Raw genomic sequence first — 12,393 nt, forward strand, 5'->3', positions numbered from 1 at the left:
TTTCAAAGCGTTCAACTGATTTATTCACATATACTTAACAAAGTTTTTTTTTCAAAGAAAGAGGAAGAAATTATTACTCAAAATACACAAAAGCAATTTATAATGCTTCAAATTTTGTCTAAAGTCATGTAAGTGTACATTGTATTGCAAACCTAATAATAAGATCAACATTTGATTTCACAAACTTAAACTCTGTCAATAGCTCTAACAGTAAATCAGGAGGGGAAATTAGCAAAAGAGTATATCAAATGTCAAGTCTCCATTAAAAACTCGTTCACTATAACAGTTGACATTTTTCTGTACCTTTTGCTGTGAGTATGAATTATTCACAACAGATTCTTGGTCAACTCCCCGAAGCACACCAAAACACCAACAATTAGGTTTGTCAACATAATATGTATATGTGTCCCATGCACTTTTTTATGGTGGAAAATTGAATGAAGTTCTAGACAGATATTGAGTTGTCAATAATAACAACTCAGTTAATATTTTAGAGACTTTCACAGTCCCTGGTTCACTACACAGCTCTAATCTCTGCTTTAACCCTTTCACCCCCAGTTCCCTGTATACAGGTCCAACTTTACCATAGAAAGCAATGGATTTGGGACAAACCATGGTGGTGAAAGGGTTAAATCCATATGCCCTGCATGGTCTGACTGCCAGGCCAATAGGCATGTGTAGTTATACCAGCATCTGAGAGAAATACACTCAATGTTAACAAGCCAAATTACATACTGGGACTTTCCTGGTACAGTAGCAAATACAAAAAGAAATTATAAAACACATGTTGACAACCTGTTTTGGCATTACAATTAATGGGACTTTCATGCTGGAAACAAAAGAAACAAATGATGACATTCTCAATACTGGCTTTTCATTCTGTATCACAGTGATTTAGTGGATGACTATGTCGGATTACATTCCACAAATCACAGATATATTTGCCACATTAGAAATCATACATTTGGAAAAGTAATGCAACATTTATTTTAGAGTGCTTGTTCTCACAAACACTTAGATTTGCCATTGATTCTGGTTGTTCTCTCAGAGACTAGCATGGCCAGGTACAAAGATGAATTGTGAACACTTCACAATGATTCAGCCGACCAGCTCCTTAATTATATTTGTCTCGGCAAAACTCACCACTTTGGTTTTGTTTTTGCTATGTGCATCGTTGGGGTTGCAAGGCTGCATTTCAGACATTCTTTGGCGTTGTAAACAACTTCACAAACTTGAAATATTTGAAATGACTATAGACTCTTCTAGACATCTCACACATTAACCCTTATCCTGCCAAGAGTTCATATGTCAGCATTAGGTTGAGTTAGTTACAACCACTGAGGTATAACAGGTCCCATATGTTGCATTGTACCAAAAACTTGAATATTCAAAGGCACCTTAATACATAGACACTGAAAATATGATTTTTTATAGTTACCAAACTTGCTTCATCATACCATGCCAAGTAGGTGCAAATACAAATGGATTTGGGTCAATATGGTTACCTGTTTTTTCTCTTTTCCACAGTGGTGAGATTGATTTTGGGGGAATTATGGACACGGCATAACTAATGGACACCTCACCTTCATCAAATCCCTAACACCAGCCCTAAATTGTGCATGGCAACTGTCCAAAGTAATCCTCCTGATACCAATATACTACAAAATAAAATGTCTCATGGTTTAAAAAGGATGGTCAAAGAATTATATGAAAGTCTTTGCACAAACAAGTAAGGAATTTACCACAAAACTGAACTCTACACTGAGAGATAGAACAGGCTCTATTGGGCTACATCGCTGTTTTGAAAGTTGATGGAATACTTCTGAGACCACCACACTCTGATAATTTAAACTTTCAACACAAAAAGGCGTAACACATTGTTTGGGAATCACATCTGCCTCTCATTCTTTCAAATTTCTAAACATTTTTAAGCACAAATGCCAAATGTATTATCAAAGCTGTAGTTCAAAGGAATTCTGATAAATTTGCTCTGGAAATTCGGCCGTTTTACCTCTGGTATCTACAAACATTAATGGGACCTTTTTGTTTGTATAGCGCCCTCTATGCACCAAAGCATAATTTTTTTGTTTCTTTGTACTTGTCCTATCGTTCATAAGTGAAGGAAAATAGGCAATACATGTATCAACATAGTTAACTTCAGCTGTACAAAGGCTAAACGGAATTTAATTCTGCATAGCAAGTTATACACTTCGTTATTCCAGAAAAATATGTACAGAATCATAAAATATTTATTAGCTGGAAGTGAGAAATCAGCTGCATACATGGCTTTCATTAGAATACATTTCTTCCATTAATTTGATTGACGTCTGATCATGGTTAAAAATATCAATAAGCAAATATCTTTAATCTTTTGCTGTTCAATCGTAAAAATTTCCACTTGAAACTCCTCCTTCCTAGTGTATGTTTGCTTTGAAATTCTCTTCAACATTCCATTCAGCAATGTTTATAATCCTCAGTAGGATTGCTTTCCAACAGCTTACAAGTCCTCCAATATTGTTAATCCTCAGGCACAACAGATGTCCTGGCTCATCTAAGTCTCCAAACATCTTATCCTACCACAAACCAAACCATGATTTGCTTTTTGTCTCTGTGTCTTGCATGTGTAGCCTTTGGGCATCTTGTATTTCTTTGGAATCTTCCCAAGGTCTTGGCCCTCGAATGTTTGTCCAGTTGTCCAAGTCCTGCTCTTGCATTTTCTGTCAGTCAGAGACAATATATTTGCATTCATAGTGGCTGTACAAGAATGTTATGGCAATAGCTGTACACAGTTGGTAATTTTGGCAAACCAATGAAATGTGTGTGTCGTAATTTGGCAAATAATGAACAAACTCACAACTATCTACAAATTTTTGATGCCTACATAAAAATAGCATCAATGACACAGTGCTCTTGTTTGATCAACACCAACATATATTTGACAAAACAAATGACCAGCTGCTTCAGTGGAGATATTTTGGGCAAAAATGAGAAATTTTAGTCCTGAAATTTACATGTTCCATTTCACAATCATTTGATCAAATCTGAATCTAGTTATCCAAAAGCACTTATAGTCCAAATCAAATCTAAAATCTGTAAGTCTGGAGAGTTTAGAGAAAAGGACTTTTTGAGTGCAGAACTAAGAAAATTGGCCAAAAATTTAAACATGTACATTTCATTGCCATTAGGTAATCAGCATTCAGTCATTCTTAGGAACCTATATAACAATATTAACAGTTATCTGATGAGAGGTTTCACAAACATTTTTACCGAAAGTGCAAATTCCCCCCCCCCCCCCCCCCCCCCCCCCCCCCAATTTTCTTATATACAAATTTCATCATCATTTGAAGAAACCTGATCATCCCTGGGAACCTAAAAGCCAAATTTCTAAGCATCTGACACATGGCTTCAAAAAAGTTTGAAGATTTTAAAGAAATATGTGAAACAAGTCATCGTTGATGACACAGTCCCCACTTGTTAATGGGTGCTTTGATTACAGGTCCTCAGAGAGGATAGAGTCCTCTTCATTAGGTCTGTGATAAAAATACTTTTGAATAAATTCGCTTGATACATGTCTGAGTTGTAGTTCAGGAGATGAAAAAATCGTAATAAAATGGCCACATGGTGGCCATATTGGATCGAATCACAAAACAAATCAATGTGCATATGTATGACATAGGTCAATGTCCTTGTGACAAGTTTGAATAAAATTGGTTGAGATATGCCTGAGTTATGGCTCTGTACATGAAAAAATCGTAACAAAATGGCCGCATGGCGGCCATATTGGATCGTATCACAAAACAAATTGATGTGTATAGCTATGACATTGGTCAATGTCCTTGTACCAACTTTGAATAAAATCTGTAGAAACATGCCTGAGTTATGACTCTGTACATGAAAAAATCGTAATAAAATGGCCGCCTGCTGGCGGCCATATTGGATCGTATCACAAAACAAATCAATGTGCATATGTATGATATAGGTCAATGTCCTTGTACCAATTTTGAATGAAATTGGTTGAGATATGCCTGAGTTATGGCTCTGTACATGAAACAATCGTAACAAAATGGCCGCCTGGCGGCCATATTGGATCGTATCACAAAACAAATTGATGTGCATAGCTATGACATTGGTCTATATCCTTGTACCAACTTTGAATAAAATCTGTAGAAACATGCCTGAGTTATGGCTCTGTACATGAAAAAATCGTAATAAAATGGCCGCCTGGCAGCCATATTGGATCGTATCACAAAACAAATTGATGTGCATATGTATGACATAGGTCAATGTCCTTGTACCAATTTTGAATGAAATTGGTTGAGATATGTCTGAGTTATGGCTCTGTACATGAAAAAATCGTAACAAAATGGCCGCACGGCGGCCATATTGGATCGTATCACAAAAAGAATCGACGTGCATATCTATGACACTGGCAGGGCTCGACGTAAGGTCAAATCATCCACTAGCCCGAAGGACTAGTAGCAGCTCATTTTTAGTAGTCCTAAATGAAATCTACTAGTCCTGTTCAAGCAAAGCCAAATGTTGCTCTCATGTTGTAAAGAGGTGTATATGACCATTCTCATATTTTTTGTCGCAAATGTTTTTAAACCCAATAACTAACTTTCATGCAAGACTAGCACATTTGCTTACTGCAAAATGTTCAACTTTGAATCATATATAAACCACAAAAATAACCTGAATGAAATGTCCTGTGTAGGAGGAGAGGTCATGATAATAGCCTATTGCCATCAAGAATAAAATCAGAGGTAGGGATGAATTTGTTGGAAAATCCTTCATAGCTCAGGTAGTGCGCCATTAATTTGCAAAGAACATGTTTGTTCATGATGGGGACAGATTTGTTTCTCCAGAACTGAAATTCATACAGCCATTCACAAATGTTCCAGTGGAGTGCCTTCATATTTTTGACATAGGTATCAAAATGTGATTAGCACAAAAATAACCAATGACTCCCAGAAGTGATTGGATACAACAGTCTGATACACCCATTTCATACGTTGTTTTTTCACTACTGTTTTAAGGTTCACTTCACTGTTATTGCTCCAATAATTTACACTTTTCCACTAAAATGGCAAAACAATAAGTTGCTGGCACCAAGTTATTATCTGTGAGGAATTCCCTCACCTGTACTACTACAAGCAGTAGCAACTTGCCATAGCACTGTTTTGGCAAGCTAGATGGCTCTTTTTAAGATCAGCTTCAATCAAGCTAGGGGGTCTTGACTATATATGGAGGTCAGCATGTGGAGGCATTCTAAAGCAGGGTCAAGCTGGCTACGAACTATCGGAGGTGTTGTTTGGGAATGCCCCTGAAGAAATCTTGAGAAAAATCTTCTTTGAAAGGCAAGGATACAGTTTTTGAACGAAATTGTGGGGTTGTTCATGTTTTTAGGCGAAGTGATGAGCTTCAAGCAAACCAAAATACACGACGTGCAGACAATTCCGTTTGATGCTCAGCGTTGCAGCATTGAGCCATGTTTCCCGGGGCCATGTTACTGGCATGTACAGTACTATTTGATTCTCCGTAGCAGGTAAACTGTTTCATTTTAAGTTGGTGATCAATAAAGTTTGCTTCACTGTTTCACTGTCCAATTTGTTTGGGTAAAAGTTAGTTTATTTTTATATAAAATGATCGAGGCTTGGTTCTATCGAATGAGTGGCCCGGCGTCCCATTAGTTTTGTAGCGATAAACTTTCCTGGACAGCTACGGAACTTGAAAATTGCACTAGTCTGCAGGACTACCTCCGAAGACATTTTTACTAGTCCTCTTGAAAATTTACTAGCCTCGGGCTAGTGGGCTAGCGCTTATGTCGAGCCCTGCACTGGTCAATGTCCTTGTACCAACTTTGAATAAAATCGGTTGAAACATGCCTGAATTATGGCTCTGTACATGAAAAAATCGTAATAAAATGGCCGCCTGGCGGCCATATTGGATCGTATCACAAAACAAATCGACGTGCATCTGTATGACATATGAAGTAATCCTTGTACCAAGTTTGAATGAAATCGCTTCAGGCATCTCTGAGATATCTGCGTGAACGGACGGACGGACGGACGCACGCACGGACGCACGGACGCACGCACACACGCACGGACATGACCAAGCCTATAAGTCCCCCCGGACGGTGTCCGTGGGGACTAAAAAATTTACATAATTGCATGTGCACATTTTATACTAATTTGAATGACCTTTGGTCAAGAAATCTCTGATAAATAAATATAATAAATATCAAAGCAACTAGACAAGTAGTTCTTGATGATTTTTTAAAATTGTTTTTACATTTTGCAAGTTCGTTTACATAGTTTTCGGCTAACATACTAATGTGAACCATGGATCCTTAAGAAAAACCACATAAAATCTATGATGTATGGTACATCTTCACTTCAAATACCTATGTAATATATACAGTAATTTTCAGGTTTGTATATTTGACAGCATACATACATACATACATACTACATACATACAAACATACATAAACCACACACACACACACACACACACATATACATAAATACAATTAATGTGTAAGATTTCGATTTTCTTCACAGCGAAATAGAATTTGTGAAGGAAACTTGACTTTGGTATTCTTGAGTCACTTTCTCATTGGATGGCGCATAATTGAGGCATAGAATTCCAATTTAAATGTAGTTTTTTGTGTGAAATTTGTGTAGAAGGCATTAGCAACTTGATAAAATGCCCTTGTTTGGCCACTTGGCACTATTTTAGTGGTCAACTATGGGTTTTGCTGGGTACTGGTGGGATCCAGTTGTCAACTACGGGATTTCATCCACAGCAGGTTTTTTGTGGTCTACTGTGTGGTTTTCATTCCCCACCCCTATTTCTATCATACCCCTGATTATACGATATATGTAAGTGCATCCAAAGCTTAAAATAATGTCTATTTTCAGTTCCTTGATAAGAACACAGTGGGTACATGTGGTGTACAGCGTGTTAAAATAGTGTCTTTTATTCTCTCAATACAGTTTTATGTATGTAATGATACCTTTCACTCTCATTTTCTCTTTGTAAGTCCATCTGACCAATTGAAACCAATGAGGATTTTCCAATGCTTGATGGTGAGAGTTATCTCCTAATCCACATAAATTGATCACATCAAGATTAATAGCAAATAACATCCAATTTGATAATTTTACCTCATATTCCCCTTCAAGTGTAATTTTAGCATCCTTCTTTCCTTTCTTCAGTCTTTCTTCAACTTCAGGATCGATCTAGAATTTACAAATGTGCATTCCATTTCAAGTTAGATATGGTGAGACGGCAGGAAATATAGTTGATGGGCTCATGACAAATGAACCACCATTTCCCTTTTGCTTGCAAAAATTCACATTTTTTCATCTAACTGTACTAAGTAAGCTCAATCAATACAATAGAATCAACTAATACATCAATGTTCATTGGTTTCAAACATATCACATGACACATTAGTAGGGATTTTACATAAAATTGATAGACAGCTACAATAATGATAAATTTTATATCAAAAGAAAGCTCTGTTCAAGACCAATTGATTGCATTTTGTTTGACGAAAATCAGTTAAGTACATGCAGTGAAATGTCCTGTTGAATTTGAAAAAAAGCGGCCTCCTATTTAGAAATCATGCCATGGTAGACACCTGTAGTTATCATAACAACCAGGTGACCCCATCTTGAACATTGTATGAGGAAACTAGAATTGCAATTTCTGGTGCTTTTTGCAATAACTCAAGCATTTCTTATTGAAAATTGATGAATTTTTTTGTGGATATTGCTAATGAAATGTTCAATGGGTTTTAATTTTTATAAATGAAAAATGTTGTTTAGAATGCTGTTTACAAGGTAAACAAATAAACAATACCTGTAAACAATCAAATGATACCTGTGACATTGATCACTGTATGCATTATGTATTGTAAACATCAACAGAAATATGATAATCATATTCCATCATATTTACTTTGCATATGTGAAAAAAAGTTATTTAGATTTATGTTTACAAGGTAAACAAATAAACAACAATACCTGTAAACAATCAAATGATACCTGTGACATTTTAGAACTTGATTTAAATTTAACAAAGTATATTTTTATATTTTTTTTAATTTGAACTTCGGAATTTGTGTAATTTTTTTTTGTGATTACAACTTTTATTACATGATTATGAAATATGTCTGATTAATGTAGATTTTAAGTTTAACAATTACAAAAAACTTTTCCAAAAAGTCAAAAAAACTTCGTTCTCAACCTTTTGTCTATGCCGTAAAACAGCAACACGCATTTATAGAATAAACAACTGCATTAAACTGGATGCAAAATTACGCTGCCCCGGAAATACCATAGACCCTCGAAGTCAGCGGTCCGAAATACCAACTTTTCCAAAGTCCGGAACACCATCAATGAGGAAAGAACAATTTATCTACGGCCTTGTTCTTCAGAGAGAACCAAAATAGTCCCCTTCTCGGGAACTTAAGATCGAAACTAAAATTTCAGTGTAGTATCGGCAAAGTGCGGTGCACGTGAGCAGTTCAGTATAGTATCGGCAAAGTGCGATGCACGTGCGTATGCCTACACTGCAGTGCTGGCTTTGACAACTTCTCAGTGTCTATCGAAAAATATCACCCGGAAATCAAACTACTTCGAACAAGATAACGTTTGAAAGGGTAAAGTATAGAAATATATATCTCGAGATCCTTGCGTTTGATAAGAAATCAGACAAATCTAGCTGCAAAATCGTAATCATTGGAACTCAGCTTCGACCTCCTGACACAGAACATGCAGCGAAGCGCTGATTACTTGTATGTGATTCTTGGGAGTGCCCGGATGTAAAGTTGGGGTGAAACCATACTCGCTAAAAAGGGCCTTAAGCATCATTTCTCACATCGTCACACTCGTAATTATTGCAGAATTACGATTAATATTTATCATAAAATTCATTTTTGGGCCAAACATTTAAGGAAATCAAGATTTTCTTTCAAAAAAACAAAAAACAAAACACAAAGTTTGATCACAGATTTAGTCTTTCTCGGCCGATTTTAACGTTCGCCCCCTCAAAATGAAGCCCATGATCTCTACTTTCGTACCACCCCTAAAAAATAGTGATGCGATCGGAATAAGTCATGCGGAGAGCCTATCAAAGAGGTATATGTTCGATCTCCTTCGCGGGACATTTGAGGTCACGGCACAACGCTCATAATGGACGCCAAAATCGCCGGTACACGTGACTTTGTAGTCGTGCTGCTTTGCCATTTATCGTAGTACAAAAGTGAAAATTTCCCAAAATGAAGTTAAAATAATAATCTTCAACACTACGGTTTCATTTCTCTGATTATTTGGTCTATTTAAGGATTAACACGAAAGTTCGGACTAGACCTGCATCAAACGCGTACGTTCAACACAAATGTCACGTGACCTAGAATCCCTAACATTAGTAAGTTAGACACAGACCCTGGAATGAGAACAAAACACAGAACACAGTACAGTATAATTGTTTTACTTTTGTGCGTGCACATAACCAGCTCTAACAATTGTTTTATCATCATAAGTCTGACACTTTCATAACATCTTTCCTGTCACTCAGCCATCATATATATTACACTGAGAGCTATAAAATCTCACATTCAGGTGAGAATTACATTTTGAGATGATCTTAGAAGATTTATTCTTCTGTGAAAAAACATGCAATGTATGTCCAGTGTGCATTTTTTTGAGATGCAGTCAAGTACTGGTTAATTAATTATACCACAGGCGCTTTGATCGTCACTTCGGGATGATACAAAACAGTCCCTACATACGTGTATGGAGGGACTGTGGATACAAGAATTGTTGGGGCTTCGTAACGCGACAATCGGAGCGCCTGTGGATTAAACTCCTTAATTCATTAATCCACTAAATGCATTTTTTTTCTTCAAAACTAGATACACTACATGATTTACGATTTCACGTACCTTTCTTCTGATGTACTGTGTTTCGTATCGAAGTACTGCGAATTCTTTTAAAGCAAATGACCCTCCAACGATCAAAATCTGGACATTGAAAAATGAAATAAAAGAATCTGAGAGTTAATCACTGCCCATGCCCACAAAGAATGGTATCAATTAAATTTGAAGTGACCGTTTTTGCATTGGATTACATGATGCCATTAGCTTCATTCAAGCACAGTCCCTGTGGTCTATTCTGCTCTGCGTCTATGCGCCCCATAGACATGTGTACATTATGCCTGAGAAGAAGTAAGGAAACCGAAATGGCCATTTCGTATAGGGATTATGCCGTCATGTCATATCTTCGACGTTCGATTTTACTGTGAAAAGTAGCAAGTTTGTCAATCATATACCGTCGATCGTTCCCTATCATTCTCAAAGTCAAATTCATACCTGGTACTTCAAAATTCATGCATACTCTGGTATGTAAAATTGTAAAATGTGGCTGGCGGACGGACACTTAAATCGCCAATACACTCTATTACATCTTAACATAAAAAAGCAATGTAAGTTGACGTACCAACATCGGTAAGCCTAGGCGGAGAAATTTGTTGTTAACGAAGGCGTCTTTAAACTTTTGCAGAGATCGCAGCGGTGTGTTACCACTGGGCGCAGCCATTTTTGATTGACCTCATCTGCGCAGACTCAGTTCAGTCAACCAATATGGCAGCGCCTGTGAGGATCGTCGCACGCGTGTCTGCGATTCTTACGAAAGGTAAGAATCAAGACTTATCGTTCACTGAAACGACTTTTCGTTATGTTGCGGTGATCGTAGAGCTTAACTTACACGAGATATGCACCAGTTTCAGTGTATTGTGCAGTTGTGGTAACTTTCACCACGGAGTTTTGTACTATACATGCTTTCACGTTGACCACTGTCGTCAAAACTTGACAAAAGTGCTTGCTACAGTGGTATAGCTTGAGGCACTGTGTGTGTGGAGGGACTGTGAACGAGGTTTTGTCTGGGTATGGGGTACCTACATGCCCAGGTAAAAGCTCGAGCTACAGCACTGCAGCTAGAAAAAGTGTATGTGTTGTGCTCTGGTGTTGCTGCTATCTATAGGCCTACCACTCCCGTTGGGGTCCTACTTAGCTGCAAAATTGTAGCTCTACAGTGAGGCGGTCGGTGAGTTTTGGTTTTTGCGACCTCGCTCACCAGTAGAGCTACAATGCCGAAGGCCCTGAAGCATACAAAATAAGCACGCTGCACATGCCACGGCATTTTGATGTAAAATCCGATATATTTACTGCATTTGGTCATACTGATTTATCACTACTGAAGATTAAACACTATACTACACTAACCATGTCGTGTATGGGGTTTGGTATTTGTTCAAATACGTCGATCGCGTTCCAAAAACATTTCTTGGAGCCGCCATTACCAACTTCCGGTAATGGCGGCTCCCAGAGACTCGCTCAATGTTTATCGAACGCGATCGACGTGTCTGTGCTAATACCAAATCCCATAAACGACAAGGTTAGTGTAGTATAGTGTTTAGTCTTCAGTAGTGATAAATCAGTACGACTAAATGCAGTAAATATGTGGGATTTTAAATGAAAATGCCGCGCCATGTGTGGCGTGCTTATTTTGTATGCTACAGGGCCTTCGGCATTGTAGCTCTACTGGTGAGCGAGGTCGCAAAAACTAAAACTCACCGACCGCCTCACCGTAGAGCTACAATTTTGCAGCTAGGGTCCTACTAAATACTGCCCGTCACTGCCCGTCACTGCCCGTCAAGGCTAGAGGTAAAATTGGGCTTTCAATTACCGAAATAAGTCAATATCTAAACACCACTGACCCATACAACATATAAATATCCTACAAATTGATCGTCAAAGCCACCAATGCATCGATTTACAACCCCAAAATTACTTCCGTAAAACGTCCCTGGCAAGCCGCCATCTTGCTTTTTGGACTATACTATTTTGGGGGATAGGGGTCGCAGCTTCGGTGCACGCACGGTTCATAAATGAACGATGGCGGCTTGCCAGGGACGGTTTACGGAAGTAATTTTGGGGTTGTAAATCGACACATTGGTGGCTTTGACGATCAATTTGTAGGATATTTATATGTTGTATGGGTCAGTGGTGTTTAGGTATTGACTTATTTCGGTAATTGAAAGCCCAATTTTACCTCTAGCCGTGACGGGCAGTGACGGGCAGTATTTAGTAGGACCGCTCCCGTTGTGTAGCTGTAGGTAGGAGCCCATTCCCCTAGCCCTGCGTACCCTGCTGTGTGTTCCCGGCGTTATACGGCCTCCCACCACAAGAAGGTGGAAGGTTGTATAACGCCGGGAACACACAGCACGGTACGCAGTAGCTGCAAAATTGTAGCGCTACGGTGAGGCGGTTGGTGATTTTTGGTGTTTGCGACTTCGCTCACCAGTAGCGCTACAGTGCCG

The 12,393-nt window shown here is 38.2% G+C and overlaps 2 protein-coding genes across 2 annotated transcripts in view; one reads left to right on the forward strand and one right to left on the reverse strand.

The window, feature by feature from the left end:
- Positions 1 to 10,651, reverse strand: LOC139150199 (cytochrome c oxidase assembly protein COX16 homolog, mitochondrial-like). The gene is made up of 4 exons (XM_070722411.1): positions 10,512 to 10,651; positions 9,959 to 10,036; positions 7,173 to 7,247; positions 1 to 2,717 (listed from the first exon to the last, which is right to left on the reverse strand). The coding sequence occupies exons 1-4, from the start codon at positions 10,608 to 10,610 to the stop codon at positions 2,574 to 2,576; spliced, it is 396 nt and encodes a 131-aa protein (XP_070578512.1). The 5' UTR covers positions 10,611 to 10,651; the 3' UTR covers positions 1 to 2,573.
- Positions 10,581 to 12,393, forward strand: part of LOC139150198 (small ribosomal subunit protein uS5m-like) — an 18,083-nt gene continuing 16,270 nt past the window's right edge. Inside the window, exon 1 of the mRNA XM_070722410.1 lies at positions 10,581 to 10,706. Coding sequence (XP_070578511.1) covers positions 10,655 to 10,706 — 52 coding nt within the window. The 5' untranslated portion in view covers positions 10,581 to 10,654. The remainder of the gene's footprint in view (positions 10,707 to 12,393) is intronic.

Source organism: Ptychodera flava, chromosome 14, assembly GCF_041260155.1.
Source record: "Ptychodera flava strain L36383 chromosome 14, AS_Pfla_20210202, whole genome shotgun sequence".
Taxonomy (NCBI): Eukaryota; Metazoa; Hemichordata; class Enteropneusta; family Ptychoderidae; genus Ptychodera; species Ptychodera flava.